This window comes from Podarcis muralis, chromosome 2, assembly GCF_964188315.1.
Source record: "Podarcis muralis chromosome 2, rPodMur119.hap1.1, whole genome shotgun sequence".
Lineage (NCBI taxonomy): Eukaryota > Metazoa > Chordata > Lepidosauria > Squamata > Lacertidae > Podarcis > Podarcis muralis.
Genome location: NC_135656.1, coordinates 32,402,561 through 32,425,421, shown reverse-complemented (window position 1 = coordinate 32,425,421; position 22,861 = coordinate 32,402,561). Strand labels below are relative to the sequence as shown.

Here is a 22,861-nt window from a genome sequence, read left to right as displayed (position 1 = left end):
CGCCACACATTTTATGTAACCCCCCACTTGTATACAGGAAAGCATGTAGAACGCATTGTCAGCCATAGGAACCAGACAAAAGGAAACTAATAACCTTGTCACGGTATTTCTCTATGTAATCCAGTCAACCTTCAGTAGATGAGGGCCTACATCAACTGTTAGAAAACATGTTGGCAAATGCACACAGCTTCATGACAGACGAATTATGAGGTGGTGCCGCAAGGCCTAAAGCAAAATTTTAATTAACAACCACTTTAAAACTCTTGGCTACCCTGTTACAAGTTGATAGTGCAAAAATAAAGCTGCCATTGAAAATTGTTCTTAGGTTCACAGGATAAAGCATCACATAAATACATCGTTTTCTGTTGGTTTGGTTTGCATTGCATGCCTTTTTATATAAAACTACAAAAATAGTTTTCTAAATGCATAGATTTGCTTAGTTACCAGCATTGCTATATCATCTTTCAAACTAACTTTAACTATGCAACAAGCAATATTCTAGAACAAAAACTGGTAACAGGAAGCACTTGTTTAAACCTGTTTCTCCATTGTTTATCTTCTCAAAACAATTCCGTTTTTACAGCATTATATTACAAAGAGCACAGGACAAGAAAACAGAACTTTTCCTTGTTCCTCAGTTCATTTGTCTGTCTTACTGTTACACAGAGAAGGTACCTAGCAGTACTTTTTATATATTAAAAAAAAAAAAGGACCAGAGACTACGACAACACTAGTTTTTCTGTGGCAATGTTGGCCTGACAACAATGTATAAAATATATTAACTCAATGCATATCATTAGGTGCCAGACACCAGTTGACTGAGGGAACAATTGTGATTAGTTTCCCCCACAAAACAGTTTTCCACTTGTGCTTGTTCATTGTATAGGCTACACATGAGACTGCTGAAGTGCTTGAGCAATCCAAGAGCCATCTTTGAGATAGCACCACTCAAGAAATATTAACCAAAGTTAAGAAAAATGCTGCATATAAAAATGTTGAATAGTAAACACATCTTGCTTTAATTTTAATGAGAATAAGAAGTCTTAAACTTCAGTATGTCAACTTTGCCGCTTTAGTGTTATAGCAGGGTCTTTCCATTAGTGTTGCTGAAGCATTTCTGAAAGGAGAACTGATGCTTTTCACCAAAACCAGCTCTAGCTCTTGAAAATCCTGAAGCCTGGCAACATCTTTATCCTTGAATGAAAGACACAAATGTCATTAACTGATGAGTTGCAGTAACTTTATAAAATCAGTTTAACAAAGCAGGATGATAGATAACCAGATTGAGAGAACCAGATCAAATACATGTAAAGAACTACTTTTGAGTGTCTCCATTATGAAATAATATTGCTTGCACCAAGTTGTTGAGTAGGAAGTCACTCCCAACAAATCTACATTTCTAATGCTAACTCACTTCATTAACAGAACTGCATTAGTATGGTGGGTTGCTAGAGTAATAGCCACAGCATGACCACTTAGTCATTACCATATGTGGGAAGATATACCAGCTTTGATCTGATATAAACATCTTTGCTTGGATCTAGCATTTTTCTGAATGTGCTTGAGGAAGGTGGAGGGAGTCAAATCTTGCTGGTTCCTCTACAGCCCACTGTAAAGTGTCTTATCACTCTGTGTAGCTCAGTTGGTTAGAGCACGGTGCTGATAACACCCTATGGGACAGCTGTGTATTCCTGCATTGCAGGAGGTTGGATTAGAATCATTAGATGATCCTTGGGGTACCTTCCAACTATGTTTCTATGGAAAGTTGGGAACTCCAACAAGCAGTGTAAAGGGCAAAGCAGGATAGGGATCAGAAACTGGAAACCAGCAAACAGCACTACTTCAGCAGGAGTAGTGTTACATAAAAGAGACATTCTGGATACAACCCCTTGTAAATCTAAAAATGTTTGGCTGTATCCAACAAAGTTGTCCCATTGGCACAGGGATTCTACTTGCACAATGAAACTACCCCTCTCTTCCCCCATGCACCCCAAAACCTGCTCTGCGGGTTCCCCTAACCCTCCAGAGCAGATTTTCAGGAGCATGGTGAGAAAAGAGGAAGTTCTGTTGCACAAAAGGCAGAGTAGAAGCCTCTGCAGGGTCAACTACACCAGCACTGAGAATGTGCTGGCAAAGCAGCACCCAGCAGGACTGAAGACAGCATCTTCTTAGAACCCTAATTAAACATTGGGGCTGGCTCCATAATCTAGGGCCTGGTTCTGAATCAGGTCAGCCCCAGAACAACCTGCGGCTGATCTAGCGCCGGATCAGATGAGGGGGAGGTGTGCACAGCCCTAATTAAAAAGAAGCACCCATTATTCTTCAAGTAGTCCCCTAAAACTCCATATTGGGGTACTCAGCCACTGGATAAATGACTGAATATGCTAAGTGCTTTGACCATTTAAAAGACATGCTGCACGTATTATACTTTATCTTGTTTATGCTAGTTTTTATGTGCAACACATTGTACAACCAAGAAACAAAGATTCTCCCACCTCCGCTTTTAAGTGGTACATACAGTCCAGCAAGAAACTGCATTAAGGTTCTGTAAATTGCATATGTTATTAGAGCCAAACTCTGCATTGTGTTCACTGCTTGAGAGCAGGCTGGCTCTGTATTTTAAAAATTCTGAAGGCTCCATACCCAAAGGCAGAGAGACTTGGAGAGAGGTTCAGCTACACCCACAGGATTGCAGGAGCCACCGGCTGCCTTTCTCCACCAGTTGCTTATCTCTGCTTAGCAGCTACTTTGCCCTAAGGCTGAAGAACTGGGAAGGAGAAGAGGCAAATTTAGTCACTAAGGGTCAAAGAACACCTATGCTAGAGACTGCCTGCTGCCTAAAATTACCAGAAGAAACTAGCAGATAGCTGCCTGTACAAAGCATTATCTCAGGCTACTTTTAAAATTGCCTATGTTCTGTTTTGGACAGAGATTTATTCTAACATCACTGGTAAGAGTGTCAACATAGGAATACTTGAAGGAAAATGATGGTCCTTACCTTTCTTATCAGTGTATTCGGTAGCTTTCTAACCTTTTCCACTTGTTCAGGATTAATGCCCAATTCATGGCAACTCACTCTGAGCAAATCTTGGTAAGTCAGTTCTTGTCTGTCCAGTTCAATTTCAATGAAGTCATTCTCTTTAGGGTTCTGAACTCTTACTTTAAGTACCAGTTCTATATGTGGAGAGGAAAGAGTATTTTGAAGTTAAATCATCGCCAAAATGCAGAGAAATGGAAATGACAGCCACAAACCCAAATATATATCCTTGGAAATATACCCTACAAATGTTAACAGATGTTTACTAGACCACAGCCTTTATCATTTGTATTTGCTCTTTGTTTGCACAGACTCAAGAGAATCCAGTGTAAGTCAGTAGCAGCAAACTCCCATGGTAAATTAGTGGGGCTCTGTCATGAACTCTGCTGTGTTGTGTGGTCACAGATTCTCAGATACATGCATAAGTAATGACTGAATAATAAAGTTGAGAAGTTTAAGGTTGAGAAGAGAACAAACACGAAGAACAACAAGCTATGGCAATGTTGCTACAGGCAACTGTAGCAAAGACGTCTACAGTATGCACACATGCACTGCAGACAAACAGCCCCAGTCCACTAAAATTACTCAAGATCAGTAAGTGTAGAGTACAATGAAGAAGCAAGTGGGCTGGAGGGCTGTGACAGCTGTATAAAGCTATTAAGGGACTAAAGATGGAAAAGTGATTCACAGGCCACTGCCACAAAGAGATGAGCTCTTCAGCTGTCCACCTTGTCTTACCCATCTCATTCTCTTGCTTAGTAGTGGCTGCTGGGTCTTCACACTGATATTTCCAGCATCTAATTAGTGCCAAGTGTGCTTTAAAAAAAAATCTGAATCTGCAGATTTAATGAAGCCCTGAAGTTAATGATTCTCTACACTTAAGCAATTAAATGTTAAAGCTGACCAGCTTTTTCATGAATAGAAGATAGGCGTGATTTAGTTTTATGGTTGAAGCTAAGTAGGTGGAAGACTGCCTAGGCTCCACGTGTAAGTTGCTCTGGGCTCAGAAGAAGAGCAGGGCACAAATGAAACATAAATAATGCCTCAATCCTAATTTTATATGTGCTAGAGTTAACCGTCAAAAGCAGATTAACGTACTGCTTTGAAATGTTACATTCCAACAATTAAGCCAGTGCAAGTCTCATTCTTGACACCTGCACACCAATCTGAAGTCTGGGCACATGTTTTTCAGTAGGAGTTGTCTAGTTTGGAAGAGCTGCCCATTTCCTTCATTGCAATGTCACCGTTTCCTTCAACCCATTGCACTCCAACAATTCTGCTATTATTCCAGGAAGATTTCCAAATAACAGAGATACAACAACTACTTCCTCAAAAGTTCATTTCCCCTGTGAACGCTGATCTGTGACAACCTATGATCATATTACACAGAAGCATGACGACACAAAACTGATCCCGGTCATGCGGAATTAAGAGAAAATGTCCTATCTTGACAAAGCTGTACCAACTCTCTTTAAGGAAAGAAAAAGAAGAAAAGGTTCTTAAAGCAGTTATGAAGCACTAAAGGCAGTTACTGTCTACTGGAGACACATGCACTGTCTCCAGCCACGCAGTAAAAGCACTACAATGGAAAAATACTCTTCAGTACCTTGCATATTATATGAAAAAGTTCCTGTGAGCAGCAGCGGCTGTAAGGGTGGTGCAGTGCCCATACAGCAGCCATTTGCTTGCTGAGGTACATGTTGTCTAGGTACAGTTGAGGTCAAGAGAGCTCTGTTGTGAGATGTAGATGAGGGATAAACAGGGCAGCTCTGGACTCGAGGCATTGTGCATTCTGATACTCCTGAGCTGATGGGAGAAGGAAGCTCCCCTTCGTGCAGGTCTTCAGAAAGTTCAGTTTCAGCGTGCAAGGAAATGGGTGTGCAAGTATTTTCAAGCTGAGTGGCTGATAAACAAGGGCTAGGTTCACTCTCAGATAAATAAGAGACGGCAGTGCTGTTGTCCTCAGGTGGTGCTAAGAGATGAGGGGCATTGTCCTTTTCTTGATAGTCAACGCAAGGGAATGACGGGTTTGTCGGAGAGTCTCCAGCGTTTGGCAGCTTTAAGTCATTCACTTCTTGATTGTTACATTCTTCCACTTCAACGGGGGCGGGGTGGGAAGGAAAAATAGAATCTTTTAATTAAACCATTTTAAATAATGGCAAGCAGAATTCTAATGCCACCCAGAACATCTGCCAAATACATATATTTAAAATCATAAACGGCTAGTTTTTAGCTAAAAGAAAGCAAACTTATTTCAGAGTAGAATTAAGTATGGCAAAAAAAATATAGAATCAATCCAGAGAGTTGGATTAGCAAATCTTTGGTTCATGGAAGAAACATTCTGCAGAAATTTTATTTACTTATTGGAATTGGTAAGTGAAAAGATGTGTGCACACACATACAGGCCAAAGCTGCATTGCTGAAGAAACACTCTTTAATCTGTAACCCAGATTTAATTTGATGTTCTGGGAGGCTATACTTTTCTGGAGTGAATTGGAGAAGGAACATTTTTAGGTTCCCAGTGTACTCTGCTTGACCATCTGTCCAAATTCCTAGAAGCCACCATGACCAAAGGAATGGAATCTAAGTATTACAGAAACTGACTGGCACAACAGCTCTCATTTAATTGAACAGCTTGTGCAAAACAATTTATTTTAAAATTATTCTGATCCTATGTACAGTTACTCAGAAAGAAGTCCAAAAAAGGACAAGGGGGTTACTCCAAACTCCTATATCAGCCAGCTCCTCAATTACAGTCAGGTCAGTAAACTCTGGTCATAATTCTACCTTTGTTTTAGATGAGACAAGCAGTAAGGAGCAAAACTTTCACTGCCATAGCTCTCAGGCTTTGGGATGCCCTGCCTAAGGTACAGAGCAAGTCTTTGTTGTTGCTGGGATTTCCCAGAGGATGAAAAACTTGTTTTGTTCCCTGACTTTTAGCTGATGTGACTAGTTCTGTTTTACATTTAAAGCTGTTTTAATTTCTGTGACATTAAAATTGTTGCTAACATCTTTAAGCCTCAAAGGAAAACGGCCTATAAAAGCTTAAAACAAATAAAATTAAAACTGCAGCCTCAGTTTCTCTAGCCCACAAACAGCCTCACACAATATTCTGTCTGTAACTATAGCAGCGGTTCTCACACTGTGTTCCTAGGAAGTCTTGTCTTCCTTGGGAGCTTATCAGGGACTGATGAAAAGATCAGAGATGGCAGATAACTTGTCTGAAAAATGCAGTGCATCTAATACATTACATTAGTTCATAGTATATTTTTGGAAAGACAAATTCAGTATGTCGAGTATACCTCCCAGAAGCTTTCTGATTTCTTTCTTTGAAGTCAAATGTGCTGCCAGCTCTCCATTAACTGTGAAAATCTCCTTATCAGCTCGAGAATCCAGCAGGTAAGAAACCACTTGGGTATGATTCCGCTTGCAAGCCCAGTGCAAACATGTCCTGTAAAAGTTAAACATATTTGTTAGCAAGCATTTGTAAAGTTATTATTCTGAAAGTCACTGTTTTGTGTCATTAAATGTCTGCATGATGTGTACCATCAGAGCTGTTAAAAAAAATGCTCAAATTTGTCAGAGATGAAACCTTGTCTATTGATCCAGACAAAGTTAGTTGTACTTATTTTCCACTGACCTCAATATAATTCAAGTCATGACCAATTTCTTCCATTGATTACAATGGGACCTAAGTTCAACTAAAACCTAGTCTGAATCCAATCTAATATGTTACTACTATGCAAGAATGAAAGCTTTGTGACCAGGCTGAGGTTTATTTTCTGCTGTAAATCAACAGGCCCAATTTGACTGTGCAGTCAAAGCTTGCTTATTGAGCTAGCATTCAACACTATAAGCTGGAGAGGGAAAGAATAATGTTTAAGCTAAATGACAGTTAATGTTTAAGCTAACTGATGCTCATAAAGGTACAGTTGTCCTTGATGCACATGCATACTTCTTTTGTTTCATTGGTTTCATTTGCACATCACAGGAAAAGCAACCAGAAGGGTTTGCACCCATGGCACTCGCTCAAAATCCCAAGGCCCAGAAGTATTGTCTGTTTTCAGTATCAAATTCAACCCCAATATCTCTCAAACTGGGTCAATTTTGCATGACCCTTTGCAAACAATAAAGCAGGCACAAGAGTATTGCAGCCAAGAAGATGGCTACATGCCTAAAGGCAGTAGCAGCCAGTGGAGTGGATGGCATTGTGCAGGCGCAGCAGTGGAGCCAATGCAACCCTCCCAACACTTTGCCCCTTCATTCTCGGTTACTGGTAGTGATCACCATGTTGGGAAGCCAGAAGAGGAACACACCCCGCACTCTGCCCCTATCGGGCTCTGCTAAATATCACAAACACATTCTCTCCCTTTGTAGCGGAACAAATATTAGCCATATGTACTATATGCTACCATCTCATGCCTGGGTGTTACTGCAGCAGTACAATCTCCAGTCCTGAGCTGAACATTGGGAGGGAGGGGGCAGGAAGACTGCTGCCTGCCAACGTGACAGTGATCTTACTAAACTTACAAAGCAAATGAATTATACAGCACCAATTAACTGCATCGGAAGGGCATTTTCTAAGCCATATTCACAATTCTAATATTGCAGTGACGGTCATAATTATAAGACTAATATGTTGCCAGACCACAAGCCCTGAATATGAGTGCACTGAAGGACCCAATTGCAATTTTAATGCAATTTTAAGACCCACTCATGGCAACAGTATAGGATTCAGAGAGCAAAGAAAGGCATGCAAACTACTTCAATGACCAAATTACTGTAAAAAGCTACTGCCTTCAATCACACAGTCTGAAAAATCTGAAACCCCACACTTTTGAGCCTCCTCTGCTTGCACTCACACAATCATATAGAGGTAATCATGAAGACACACGTCACATAAATCCTGGTGCTCACTGGATGTGATTTAATAGGAGAGGAACTGTAGCTCAGGGGTAAATGGTATACTTTGCGTGCAGAAAGTCTCAAATTCATAGGAACAGAAGAGCCCTGTTGAATCAGACCAAAAGCCCACCTAGTCAGAGATCGTGTTCCCAGACTGGCCAGACAGAAACCTATGAGAAGCCCACATGAGCATAACAGCACTTTGCCCATTTGTGTTCCCCAGCAACGGCGTTCATACTGCCTTCAGTACTGGAGACAGTACAGAGCCATCATGACTAGTATCTGATAGCTTTATCCTCCATTAATTTGTCTCACCCCCTTTTGAAGTCATCCAAGTTGGCAATCATCACTACATCCTGCGGCAGCAAATTCTTCTATGTTTAACTATGTACTGTGTCTGTTCTGTTCAATTCTTTGCTTAGGCAGAGGTGTCTAAGACTCTACTCCAACTGGCAGTGGCTCTCTCGACAATATTGGACTAGATCCAACGGTAGCTCTTTGTATATTGTTGGGCTGTAACTCTCATCAATCCCAGCCAGCAGGGCCAAAAGGCAGGGACAGCAGGAGCTGTAGTCCAACAACATCTGGAGAACCACACATTAGACATACTGGGGCTGTATAGCCCAGTGCTCTGCCTCTTGCGTAAAGCTGCTTCATGTGCAAGGTTTTCTGAGAACATCTGTCATGTGTTCGGATTTGGTGAGTTTTCATGGGAACAGTACAGGCACTCTCCCTACAAGGGCGTCCACAGACTCATTCCTATACAACAGGGGTTCCCATTTGCTCAAAGCCTGTAAGAATTCTCCCATACAAGAATTTTGCATTAGAAAATAATAGAAGCTGTGCTTGATCCTTTGGGGAGAACACGGGATTTTGTCATCTGCTTTCTGTTCTCTGTGACCTGAATAACACAATGGCTAAGAGCCAAACTGCACAACTACATGTTATGCAGGGGATTTTCGACTAATAATTCAAGTGCGTGTGTGTCTGGATCAGAACAGTGGCACTGGGCAAGAGTTTTACTTGAACCTCTCCCCTCACACCAATTCCCCAAGCTAATAAACCCCTTGTCCCTCAGGGGACTAGCACGGCTGCTCTGATCAAATTAACTCCTCCCTCGCAATCACAATGGCTCATCCTAGAAGTGAAAATCAATGTGCTGGAAGATTCATCACAGTTCTCCTGAGTAAATTGAAGGCTGGCTCTCAGCGTGAGAGCTCGGGAGTCTCCAAATCTCAGCCCCACCAACATTTATCTCATTTTGAGCAGCACTTAGTCATAGGTTCCCTATAAATAATAAATATTATCAAATGTCTGTAATTATGAGAAAATAGTGATCCTGACCTGCCTTGTAGGGCTAAAGCCTTTTGAACAGGAACGAACACACACACACACACACACCTGGATGTTATTAGGAAAGGTTTGTGACTGATGACTGGCAAATGTGTGATTTGTTCATACTGGCTCTATTTTTCCAGGAGTCTCTAGAACCAAAGCCTGAAAGGAATTTCTGCTTAGAATTTCATAACCAGGCAGCCCACTAATCAGGATGAAGCACTGACATCTGACCCATCTATTCTTGTCAGATGCTGGTGAGATTTTGTCCACCCCCGTGGGGAGCGTTTCTGTAACTTGCCTTTAAGATGAACTCCCAGTAAACACGCATTTCAGGGCCAGAGGGAGTGGGGCCACGGGAACACACAGGGGGGGGGGGGAGATGCTCTTGGACACGGGCACAGAGGGTACACATTCGCTGAAGTTGCATTTGCGTGTAACGTGTTGCTGGCGGTTGTCTCACCATATATAGCCTCGAAAGGGGTGGAAGGAAGTGTATTAGCGACGATGACTGCTGCCCTACTGCTAACCGCGGGAATGAGGAGCACAGCGCGGAGGGGCTGGGGGAGGAGAGAAAAGCAGAGGCGTCTTACCAGCCATTGATCTCATTCTGGGCATTCACCTCCACCCCCTGATCGAGCAGCGTCTGCACCTCCTCTAGGTCGCCTAGCGCAGCAGCTTCCCTGAGCCTCTCCTCCAGCTCCAGGTGGCTGCTCATCCTCTCTCTGCCCCCCCTTCCCCTTCCTGGGGGGCTGACCCAGAAGTGCCCCTTGCACACCCTTGCAGGGATCTCTCGCTCCGGGAGCGGGAATTCCTGCTGCTGCTGCTGCTGCCGCCGCTAGAGCAGCTCCTCCTTGCCCAGCTCCCTCTCGTCTGCGGGACTCTATTCTCAGTGACACACCAGGCAGAAGCCTCTGGTTCCTACGTGCCCAGGCAGAGCTGGGCCGGTCGAAAGGTGGGCTGGGGAAAGAGCGGGGAGAAATCCCTCCGAAGGTGTCAGGGGGCCTGTCCGCATCGCACCCGCAGGCGAGGGATTCAGGAGCGAGCAGGGAGGGCAGCCGCCTCTTAGAACGCGCTCGGATTAGTGATGCTGAGCCCCGTTCCCTTGGCAACGAAGGAATTCTGAGAGATGATGTGTACCATGAGGAGCCTCAGCCGCGGCCAGAGCCCAAATGCTTCTAACAGCAGCAACAAATTGCAACACAGGGGTTTGAACAATGTGCAGGAGCTCCTCTTGAAGTGGCTTTCTAAGGTTGTTTCTGAAGGCTTGTGCAGAACCTTGCCATAGCCAACTGATTTTAATTATCCTGGGTTTTGTTGTTGTTGTTATAATAATAATATAATAAAATTTTATTTATATCCCGCCCTCCCCAGCCGAAGCCGGGCTCAGAGCGGCTAACAACAATAAAAGTAACACAATTTACATAAACTTGTTTTTTAAAGGGCAATGAGTGGGTAAAAAAGCATTTCTAAGGAAAACAATTCCTCACAAACCACTTGCTGAAAGCAGGAGATGAACGTGTCACATGCCAGTGACCTGCCTCCTTATTTACACACTTGGAAGAGAAACCTGGGGCCACGATTTGGACCATGATTCCGTGAGCCTTGCCACACTTAAGAATCGTAGAATTGTGGAGTTGGAAGGGACACCCCCCACAAGGGTTATATCTAGTCCAACCCCCTGCAATGCAGGAATCTTAAACAGACCACTGATTTAAATCCGATTTATATCCAACTGTATATGCTTAAGACTGCATCCCTAAGGAAAACAATTGTACAAATTGTAGCAGTGCATTTCAACCCCTAATACATGTTTACGTGGAAGCAAGTCTCACTGTCTGATGGGAGTACGTTTGCACAGGGATTGCAGGTTTGGACAATAATATGAAGACGTCAGTGAATCTCTGGAAAAAAGGACACTCATTAACTTCAGTGAGTCGGAAAACATTCCATAATATACTGTACAACAATATAAAATAACAGACATATAAAAGTCCAGCGACCAAACAAACACGAGGGTGTAGAAGACAATTGTGAAGGTTTTTCCACTTCAAACGACGAAACAAAAATGGTTGAATGTTTTGGAAAATGTGAGCAGCAAAAAACAAAACAAAACCCAGAGGCGGTCAGAAACTGCATTATTCAATTGTTTTAGTTAATTTGCCATTGGCAGGAAATGGAATGGAAGGGGATGAGATGAATGTTGCTGCTAAATTACAGCTATGTTAAATCCTGGATTTCTCCACTGTTTTCTATGGCCAGCTCTCCAACCTGGGGTCAAACAAAAAGTTCTAAAGGAATCAGAAGTTTGTCAAATTGTGTGAGCCTATCAGTTTAGGCTATAGGCAAAAGCGGTTAAGGCCAATTGGGCTGCAGTGGGGAACAGAAGTGGGGTTTTTCCTTCTGTTCTCATTTGTGAATAACAGTTGAATCTTTTCTCTGCTCACACACAGAGAACGAGAACAATGCCATATTTATTTCTAGTTTGTGTTATGTATGGTTTGTCTTTAAAACAAGGGCTACCTTTGAAGGTGACCCGGAAACTGCAATTAATCCAGAATGCGGCAGCTAGACTGGTGACTGGGAGTGACCACCAGGACCACATAACACCGGTTCTGAGAGATCTGCATTGGCTCCCAGTACGTTTCCGAGCACAATTCAAAGTGTTGGTGCTGACCTTTAAAGCCCTAAACGGCCTCGGTCCTGTATACCTGAAGGAGCATCTCCACCCCCATCGTTCTGCCCGGACACTGAGATCCACCGCCGAGGGCCTTCTGGCGGTTCCCTCATTGCGAGAAGTGAGGTTACAGGTAACCAGACAGAGGGCCTTCTCGGTAGTGGTGCCCACCCTGTGGAACACCCTCCCTTCAGATGTGAAGGAAATAAGCAGCTATCCTATCTTTAAAAGACATCTGAAGGCAGCCCTGTTCAGGGAAGTTTTTAATATTTAACGCTGTTCTGTTTTTAACACTTGATTGGGAGCCGGCCAGAGTGGCTGGGGAAGCTCAGCCAGATGGGTGGGGTATAAATAATGAATTATTATTATTATTATTATTATTATTATTATTACTATTATTATAACAAAATAGAGTTTAAAGGGAGGAATGGAAGGCTGGCTGAGAGCAGTTAAGACATGGAATGCTGGGAGTGAAAGGAAAATGAGGGGACAGAGGAAGAGAGGAAAATGGCCTGTTCACACCCCTAACACCTTCCAGTTAGTTCCTGGAAGTGGGGATTAGGGTTGTGTGAGGATGTGTGACATGGATTTTTCTTTTTAAAAAACCTGCAATTTCTGTTCCAAATGGGAACATTTTACAAGAAAAAGAAAGGAAACTTCTCTTTCCCAGCCAGTCCCCACTACCACGACACAACTACTGTATATAGCAAATAACATACAGTACTCAGATTTGTGACTGGCCAGCTTCAAAGCCGAACCTTCTACCTCTTTGGTAAGGTATTTATGTAACCTAGAACAGCAGGGAAAGGGCAGGGAAGTATCCTTTCTCCCGCCTGACCTTACAACCACCCCAGGCCCAGGACTAAACAAAAACAGTCCCAGGCTAGCTTAGGGGGTGCAGATACCCTGCAACCATTTTCTTAGGTAACATAGAATACAGATACATAATGATAATATACTTTCTGGATTAAACAGTGATGAAGTAGCCTTTCCCAGCACTTTGGAAGGAGCACTGCGACTTTTAGAATAAGCCTTCACTGAATAATAATAGCAAGATGCCGTCAATGTGCACGCAATCTCTGTAGGTCAAGGTTCCGTATGTGGTGCTAACATTGCTCTGTAATGTGCTACGAACAGTGGCGGTGCTATAAAAATAATTGAAACTACAACAGAGTAGTGATGCTGTCATTCTAGGTGAGGTATGTGTGAAAAAAATGCTTGTTTTCCAAAGCTATATGAAGGGATTGCAATGTGCAAGTCTCCCTCTCTCTCGAGCCACTAGAGGTCACAAGAGAACAATAAAAAAAGATTTCAAACCACCCATCTTGCTATTTCACCAAAAGCTGCTTTTTTTTTACAGTTATTTACATAAATGTTTTGGGTGGGGGTGCACTCCTAAGCAGTTTATAAATGTATTGTATGACCTGTTGTAATATGATGGTGCAAACTTATTAGTTCAAATCCTGTTCAATTATTTTAAGATATCAGACCGTTTTAATATTTGAGGAGAGCAGTATTTTTAGTGGTTGATGATGAATTATTGAGATTCTTTCTTAAAGTCGCATCTTCCTTGTTTGTATCTTTCAAGTTTTGAATATAATTTTAAAAATAAATTGCAATGCCTTATATTTTAAAATCGTATTTATATCTCACCAGGAGTCAAAATGTTGGTGTATGAATAGGGTTGCATTAGGTCTCCTCCTGTGACCTTACCTGCAACTTGACCTGAGACACTAAAAATCAGAAGGTAGAACTTTCCCTGCCACCCATCTCTGTACCAGGAAAACACCTGGCGATAATGAAATGAAAGGCCCGCAAAAATGTGGCCAACTGAATATATCTGATATCGTCCAGCAACAAAATATTGATGAGGATTTCTAATTTTGCTCGCAGATCCATTTTGAAAACCTGAATGTAAAAAGTGCTCACCATTTTTATTTAAGGGATTTTAAAGTATTTAAGTACTCAAATTGTTGCTGTTTTTTAATCCTAGGGGTGCTAGACTAGACTATCTTTCTCCATCTCCACCAGCATATTTTGGGCCTTCATCACAGACTTGTGATCCTTCGTGTGTTGTTGCTGTTTTTCATTTTAACTCTCATCTGTGTTTATGCTGCTTTTAAATAAAAACAGACAGCAATTACTCCCAGAGTAACTATTCTGATCTGATAATATGTTCCCTTTCTGGCTCCTCTTGCATCTTGCCTACAATCACAGCTGTCTGAACTCTTTTTGTCGCTGAGCCACACATGCTCTCACATCACTCAAGCCGTATCATTTTGACAGGGGGACGGAGGCAGAATTGTCACTTCTCTGGGTATCTCCTTGACTGTACTTCTCCAATTTTTTATTTTTTTTTCCTTTGCCCAAATCATTTGCCTGTGAACTCCTTACTTCCCTTTTTCCTTGGCGGATGACTTTCTTATCAGAGAATGCTATCTATGAAAGCCTCCTACATCTAGATGCAGGATCTCTTCTGTGGCGATGGCTACCTTGAGCCAGACCATTAGAGAGCTCAGTATTGTCTGCACTGACCGCCAGCGTATCTTCTGGGTGTCGGAGAGGAATCAATTTCCAGCCCTGCCTGGAGAGGATGGAAACTGAACCTTCGACATGCACAGCTAAGGCTCTTCTCGCCCACCTGTCATCAAATGAGTCACTAAAATATACAGGTGTGGACCCCGCCCCCAGCAACACACATATTCTCTGAAGGAGCACAATACCTTTGAGGTTCACTTTCAGCACCGTTAATTACAGTTTTTTTTCTTAGGCAGTACAATTTTCCCGCTCACATAAGTCAGTGTGGGAGAGGATTAGTGGAGTGTTTATTTGACTTCAGGCGGCTGGCTGCCACTCCTGTCCTACTCACTCCTGAGCCTTGATCCTCTAAATGACCCAATATTCTTAAAAACCAGAACTCACAGTACATTCCACAAGTAAGCGTGCCGTATCACGAGATGTTTGTTTCTTTTTTCGTGAGCCTCTTCCCTCCCGCCTCCTTTTCCCCCCCTGGTCAGTATTCAGTTAAGCTCTCAGCCTTATTCTCTAAAGTATTTGCTCCTTACACAGCTCTTTCTTCTAAATGCAATTTATCCATGTGTGCGCTAAACAAACATTGCATCTGCCTTGAATGTGGAATTCAATTTGCCAACCTCCGTCAATCTAAGCTAAAGTCATCAACAGTTCAAAATGCTCTTTCCAGGTATTATCGGCTGCTATGTCACACACCAAAATGAAGATTTACTGGCACGACTATTACACTAACAAAAAATTGCTGGACCTCAAACATTTGGGATTGTCATTATTATTATATAACACCTCAAAAGATAGGTGGTATAGGAAATGATTTTTTAAAATAAGTAACAGATTCCCAGTTGCGTAGATGTTTCCTCCACCTGTGTGATGTGGGTGCTTGAGGGTTGTTTGCTGAACAGCCAAGGGAAGCTGCAATGTGACCAGAAGGTTATAAGAAGGACATTGTAGAATAGTGGTTAGAGTGTTGGACTTAACCAAGGTGGACTGGTTTCAATTTTCCAGTAAGCCATGAAGTCAGTTTCCTAAACTATCTCACAAGTTGGTTGTGAGAATAATGAGAGGACTACGTACGTTCACCAGAGCTTCTTGGAGGAAGGACAAAATAAAAATCTCAAAGATTGCACCATAGCAAATAATGTCTAACTCTTTCCCCTTAGAATCTGCTTTCTTTTTGCCCTGATGGGGAAAAAATATGGATATACCCATACAGTGGTGCCTCGCAAGACGAAATTAATTCGTTCCGCGAGTTTTGTCGTCTTGCGATTTTTTTCGTCTTGCGAAGCACGGTGTCGGGAAAGTTTTGGAAAAGCTTCAAAAATCACCAAAGTTTTTAAAAACCTCAAAAAAGGCTACCACACCGCGTTCTATGAGTTGCTCCTCGAAGTCAAGTCGCAACTGTATTAACGGTGTTAAGAAAAAGGAAACAAACTTGCAAGACGTTTCCGTCTTGCGAAGCAAGCCCATAGGGAAAATCGTCTTGCGAAGCAGCTCAAAAAACAAAAAAACCTTTCGTCTAGCGAGTTTTTTGTCTTGCGAGGCATTCGTCTTGCGAGGTACCACTGTATTTGAAGGGCAAAGGCAGAGTTTGGAGGGATTTTAACAAGGAAAAAAAGAGATCTCAAGCAAGAGTTAAGCCACGCTCTCCTCCCAATGATCTTTTGCTCCTGATTGCAGCTTACTGCAGCTGCTTTGGGTAAAACAACAACAACAATGAAAACCTCAGGGAGAACATTGATGTGACTGAGCATCCAGTTTGACCCCAAGTCTAAAGAAAGAGGAAGACCGGCTGACAATACAGCACACCAAGAAAAGAAAATAACAGCTAAAATGTGATGATGCAAAGCCCTTACTGTTTAAAAAAACAAGCTTATTGGAAAGGAAATGTCCCTTGTGTCTGCTGTTATAGCAAATGCACTATCCCAAATCGCTGCCCGTTGACATGATTATGTCGGAATTGGAGGCACGAGCATGCAAAGTGATCAGGAGGGGCCAGCTCCCAAATCAAGAAAACAGACATGGATTGCTTCCACACTAGATCCCTTTAGTGCTGCCAGGGCATTGCTTTCCCACAATTAGCTGGAAGCAGAAATAAAAGAAAGGTCTTACGCAAGCAATATAGGGTTATTATGCCCTCCCCATAGCCATGATTCTCCTATAACATAAGCTACACGAATTACAAGAGTCATGCCTATGTAATTAAAGGGTTTGGCTGGCTAGGTGCTTTTTGGTTCTGTATGCCCCAAGCCCCTTCCCCACTCTCCCATTAGTAGGCCCCCTGATATCATTTAAAATAAAATGTGCATCCTGCTTTTCTGTCTGCGAACAAACACCGAAAACAGCTTGCAATACACCATTAAAAACAAATCAGCCAAAAACTAGAAGCCTATAAAAGGAGACAGGAACAGCAGCTCAGCCTTCACTATAAATTCCAGGACATAAACCCCCCACAGGCCAAATGCCTGTTGAAATAAGCGGATCTTCATAGGTTGGGGGTGGGGGGTGAAAAACCACCAAGAAGTGGCTAAGAGAGAGCCATAACGTTAGTGTAGTCACAAAGAAGGTACTCTCTCATGTCCTCTCCAGCTACACTTCCAAGGCACCATACCCATAATGCATGGTGGGAGCTTATGTGGCTTGTGGGCTATGTGGTCAGCACAGACTCCTAGAGGTAAAAGCGCCACCCACTTCCTCTGTGTGAGAAACACAAGCAGCTGCCACGTGTGGAGGAAAGGAAAGCGGTTGAAGTCTGAGCCATCAGTTTCCTTATTATACTGTAAGGGAAAGCAGGAGGGAATCACTCTGTGGTTATGAGTGTTTTGAGTGCACTGAGACCTTGGGGGAGCAACAAAAGGTGTTGAGAAGTCCTAGTCTGACCTATGGGCTCCCCTTCCAGGAGAGGAGCTGAGATTGCTGGTGGGTGTTTGTGTCTAGAGTTCTGCAGAAGAGTGTGTGAAAGGATTTGAGGAGAAGAATATCTGCCCTTCTGATTTTGTTTTTGGCCTGTGCTCAATTTCCACAAAGAGTGCCCTTTCGCCAAGCTCCCTCACAATTCTGCAGGCATGTTGGGAAGTGACATAGGCCACTGGCATGCGTCTTAATATGTGATCTGGACTTAGCTACTTCAGGTGCTATACTGTGATTGACTCTGTGGTTCATTGGAACACGTTTGTGGTGGCAGGAGCAGGCAGTTGTCTGGGACTCCCCAGGAGTGCTTTGACGTACACTATCTCTTTTGCCAGTATAACACTGTGCTATCAGGCCAGAAAACACCTCCATCCTCTTTGCCCTGGTGGTGTCCCACTGGTAGAGGGGTTGCACTTTTGGTACATTTCGCAAATGCTATGCTAGCACAGTTTCATTGCTACACAACGTAAGTTCTCCTTCTGCCAGAACAGCTGAATCAAGCAGTAGTGACTCTCATCCAAGCAGGAATAAGGCAAGGAAAACCCAATTGCCATTTGTTCTAATTCAGCAGTAAAGAATCACAGAATTGTGGCGTTGGAAGGGATCCCAAAGGTCATTTGGTCCCACCTTGGGCAATGAGGGAATCTCAACTAAAGCATCCAAGACAGATGGCCATCCAACCTCTTAAAAACCTCCAAGGAAGGCGACTCCAGAGGAACCTCCAGAGGAAGAGTGGGTTTTCTCTGAGGAAAAGCAGCAGGGCCTTGGGTGAGCCCTTGGAGTGAGACAGCACTTGCAGTGTGTGCAAGCCTGGATGGGAAAGCATCAATACTAGCTTTATGTGGTCACTGTATGCATGACCATTTAGCTCTGCAGAAATAGTGTAGGCTGGGTCAATGTATATATGGCCGAGGACAAACACTTATTCTACCACGGATCACACAGAGTGCTTTACCCTGATCAAGACTAGCCCGGGCCCAAAACAGGCCCTGCTTGTGGTTGTCCCATGATCAATAAAACCTTGTGTAGCACAGTTCACTAACTGTGTAGCAAATATGCACCAGTGTGACAGATGGGATGCAAGCTGATGTAGTTGGGATTCAGGCCTCATCATGGGACTGAAACTACTTGGTCGCACAGGTCAATGATTTCCAGCGGGCTAGGGACAAAGGTGAGAGCTGTTTCCTAGTTCTGCTGGATCTCTCAGCGGCTTTTGACACCATCGACCATAACACCCTTCTGGACCATCTAGAGGGGCTGGGGGCACTGTTATACAGTGGTTCCGCTCCTTCCTCCTGGGCCGTGTTCAGAAAGTGGGGGAGGGGATGAGTGTTCAGACCCCTGGGCTCTCACTTGTGGGGTGCCTCAGGGTTCTGTCCTCTCTCCATGCTTTTCAACATCTACATGCAGCCGCTGGGAGAGATAATCAGGGGGGGAGTTGGGCTGGGTGTTTATCAGTATGCAGATGATACCCAGCTCTACCTCTCTTTCAAATCAGAACCAGTGAAGGCGGTGAAGGTCCTGTGTGAGTGTCTGGAGGCGATTGGAGGATGGATGGTGGCTAACATGTTAAGGTTGAATCCTGACAAGACAGAAGTACTGCTTTGGGGGGACAGGGGGCAGGCTGGTATAGGGTACTCCCTGGTCCCAAATTAGACAACTGTGCTCCTGAAGGACCAGGTATGCAGCCTGGGAGCCATTTTGGACTCACAGCTGTCCATGGAGGCACAGGCCAATTCTGTGTCCAGGGCAGCTGTTTACCAGCTCCATCTGGTACGCAGGCTGAGACCCTATCTGTCTGTGGACTGCCTCGCCAGAGTGGTGCATGCTCTGGTTATCTCTCGCTTGGACTACTGCAATGCACTCTATGTGGGGCTACCTTTGAAGGTGACCCGGAAACTACAACTAATCCAGAATGCGGCAGCTAGACTGGTGAGTGGGAGCGGCCGCCGAGACCACATAACACCGGTCTTGAAAGACCTACATTGGCTCCCAGTACGTTTCTGAGCACAATTCAAAGTGTTGGTGCTGACCTTTAAAGCCCTAAACGGCCTCGGTCCAGTATACCTGAAGCAGCATCTCCACCCCCATCATTCTGCCCGGACACTGAGGTCCAGCGCCGAGGGCCTCCTGGTGGTTCTCTCACTGCAAAAAGCCAAGTTACAGGGAACCAGGCCAAGGGCCTTCTTGGTAGTGGCACCCGCCCTGTGGAATGCCCTCCCACCAGATGTCAAAGAGAACAACAACTACCAGACTTTTAGAAGACATCTGAAGCCAGCCTTGTTTAGGGAAGCTTTTAAAGTTTGATGGATTACTGTATTGTAATATTTTGTTGGAAGCCACGCAGAGTGGCTGGGGAAGCACAGCCAGATGGGCGAGGTATAAATAAATTATTATTATCATCATCATCAATTGGCCTGTGTAAGTCAGTAGTTTTTATCATAATGCATTTGCTGCACGGACTAGGAATTAGGCTGCAACACTGGATACCTGCCAAAATTTGGATTTACCAGCCAGACCAGTGAAATAATATACTTTTGGTAACTTTATGGTCACAGCCTTTGTCATGCTCTGCCCTAGTCACAGTAAGATCAAAAGAGTCATGGGTGGGAGCAAGAAAAAATAAATAAGCCAATGAATGGAGCAAAGAAACGCAAACTGTTTATGAATATATATTGCTGTATTGGGAGTTCATAGGATAGGATTAGGAAAAACGGCACCTCTACCTGCCTGTCACTTGCAAATTCTTATAACTGCTTAGAAGCTTACTGGAGGTCAGCACCAAACACCCAAACAGACTAATCTGCATTATAGACACTTAATGAAAGTCACAAGGTTTTACATAATATATATTGGCGGCACAAGAAATGTTTGTTAGAGTAATTTGTCATCAGGATTAGACTTTGTGAAAGCGCCCATTGTTTGTTAACCTGTTTGGTGATTTTTGTTTTTGTTTTTTGTCCAACCCTTCGTATACCCAAGATTCTCCAAATAAATTACAATGGGGAACATGGAAACCAAGTCTTTGATGACTAGCACCAGCATCACCCAACACACTAGCATACGGAGGAAAAAATACTGTCGTGATAATGTCATTGTAATAAATCTACACAGTGCTTTGGGGGGAGGGAGGGGGAAGTATGCACTAGTACAGAGTACTATACTTTTACCTCTTTTTTTCTGCCCATGGCAGTAATTTTGTGCTTGCAGCTGCAGTACTTTCATCAAGACACAAGTATCGGCACCTCATTTCTTACCAAGAAAGAAAGAAAAAGCACTTGATGTACATCAGATAATTTAAAGGATTTGAGTTCTACAGAACGCACATGCAAGCCTTGAAATGAGATGAAAATTGTTTTTAAAATTGTGGAGCTTCTCATGACAACATGTTCCTTTGTAATAAAATATATCCAAGGATAATGGTAATGGGTGTGATTCACACAGCCTACACAGTACAAATAAAGCGCATTTTGCCACCCCCACCCCAATGGCTCTAAGGAGCTGGCAGAGATAGCAAAATCTATAGTCAGGCTTCCACAGGCATAGATGTGCCTGTAATCTGCAGGCACCAGGTCTCTAAGGAGACCTAGCAAAGTCCGGCTCAATGGAGAACCATTCCAGATCTAGATGGAAGATGCTATTGAATTCTTATTGAATTCTGCAATGGGTTAAGGCAAACAGATCCCAAAATCCATCACAGAATTCTGGAGACTTCCAGGAATTTGGTGGCCAGCCCAAGCAAGTAGCAGGGTTTCTGTTGCTGTTTTTCTGGTATTCTTAAAAGTGTTGTGGCTGACCCTTGAAAATCTTAATATCGTTCATGCTTGTTTATTTTATCAGCTATCTCAGGCCTTGCAAATTCATTTTTCATACACTGATATACTGGAATTTTGTATATCATGTGCATTAACATAGCACGTGCCAAGTTATAGCTAAAGGGGAAATTCACACACTAGTATGAAATTTGAGTCAGTCCCCTTTCAAATAGTTTAAAATAATTAGACTGAAAAATTAAGGATTTGGTTTCTGGTCTTAGAATACACATTGGTGAGCTTACCTCTGCAACTACAAAAGTTAGAAAGTCAATTAATTAAAGGAACACAGAATATTGGACAAGTCTAGTTCCTCACAGGAGATCAGGGCCACCACATGTTGTTTTAGGGTTTCCATGCTTTACACAAGTCTGAATGTTTCGCCTGCCCCTTCTCAAGAACCAGACTGCTCCTGGTCTTTGCTATAGGCAACTAAAATTTGATAGCAGTCACATTTATTTATTTTTTTGCTCTTGGCTAGGAAGTAAGCCTACCAGGGCACTAGCCGATAGCTCCCATGCTGATCCAAGCTACCTCATTTCTCCCCAGCTAGACAGGATTAGCTTTGACACAAGTAATGCATGGCCTTCTTCCCCTCTCATTCTGTAAATATGTAACAGCATCCATTACACTACTGAAACCAATTATTCACTGCTCAGCAGAACCACACATCCCGTAGTTAGAATTTGTAGTCTACCTGCCTCTTACAGTTCAGAAAGAATGAGCCTAGTATTAATGAACCACCGTCCAGCTGGCAAGGACTTCCTTGCCAGGTTATTTTAGCAGACAATGAGAAAACAAATGGTGATTACTTGTAAGGTCTGTTCTCTAAAGATAAAGCTATGCAAGCAGAGACAATCTGCCGGAGCATAAATTATATTGCTAGGAACCGTCTGGCCCTACTAGAATATTACTGCTTCCCATCAAACAATGTGAGTGTGTTCAGGAAGTTCATAACATTATAATAAGTTCTCTGGCATTATAGATTTCCCCACAACACCACCCCTGCCCTGAAAATAGAAAAAAGTTGACAGAGGACCCTGACTTCTCCTTATAGTATCTACATTCGAGTGAAAATGCTTAGGTAGGTGAGCAATGGCAGATTTATGGTCTGTGGGGCCCTGTGCGCAGCTCTTTTGGGGGGACCCTACTCATTCACCTAAATAAACAAGACTGTCAAAATTAGTTTCCCACTCCCATCATCCTCCAAAAACCCAAAGGCGTAGCAACTGTCCTAACTCTTCTCTTTCCTCCATCTTTGTCCCGCAATGATTGCCCAAGCAAAACCTTCCCTCTAGAAATGAGGGGAACAGCTAACATCCTAACCAATTGGAGTTGGAAGTGGGTGGCCTTTTCAAACTCAAGCAAGTTCTCTGTGCTGCAGGATCTGGAAGAATCATAGAGTTGGAAGGGGCCCTAAGGTTCGTCTAATCCAATCCCCTGAAATGGAGGAATAAGCATTAAACTCACCCCTCTGTTTGTGTTGGGTTGGCAACCAATGGCTTAAAAGTTTGCCTAGATGTTATGCTTCCTAATTTTCTTTCTAGAAGGACTAGAGACACAATTTTTTAAAAATGGAAGGCTCAAAGTCTGGCACCTCTGTTCAGTGGCACCAATAAAAGTGTTCCTAGATGCTGGGTTGGTGACACTCTCCCT

At 43.2% G+C, this 22,861-nt stretch overlaps 1 protein-coding gene across 2 annotated transcripts; it reads right to left on the bottom strand.

Annotated features, from left to right (window-relative positions):
* Window positions 1–1,042: 1,042 nt before the first annotated feature.
* Window positions 1,043–10,308, bottom strand: LOC114590140 (ankyrin repeat domain-containing protein 40-like). 2 transcript variants are annotated; one of them, XR_003704960.2, is made up of 6 exons: window positions 9,871–10,308; window positions 6,340–6,488; window positions 4,644–5,132; window positions 2,999–3,174; window positions 2,644–2,767; window positions 1,091–1,194 (listed from the first exon to the last, which is right to left on the bottom strand). XR_003704960.2 is itself a non-coding variant. In XM_028716495.2 (5 exons), the coding sequence occupies exons 1-5, from the start codon at window positions 9,993–9,995 to the stop codon at window positions 1,051–1,053; spliced, it is 1,083 nt and encodes a 360-aa protein (XP_028572328.2). In that variant the 5' UTR covers window positions 9,996–10,301; the 3' UTR covers window positions 1,043–1,050. The 2 variants fall into 2 exon arrangements, 1 of the variants encoding a protein (XP_028572328.2); XM_028716495.2 differs by lacking the exon at window positions 2,644–2,767 and having other exon boundaries at window positions 1,043–1,194; window positions 9,871–10,301.
* Between the last annotated feature and the right edge of the window lie 12,553 nt (window positions 10,309–22,861).

Bases quoted from the DNA above. Each gene is read 5' to 3' on its own strand.
- LOC114590140 (XM_028716495.2), bottom strand. From the start codon at position 9,995: ATGAGCAGCCACCTGGAGCTGGAGGAGAGGCTCAGGGAAGCTGCTGCG. The intron at 5,133-6,339 runs GTATACTCGACA...CCCCCGTTGAAG, and splicing joins AATCAGAAAGCTTCTGGGAG to TGGAAGAATGTAACAATCAA. The intron at 1,195-2,998 runs GTAAGGACCATC...CTTTCATTCAAG, and splicing joins CGAATACACTGATAAGAAAG to GATAAAGATGTTGCCAGGCT.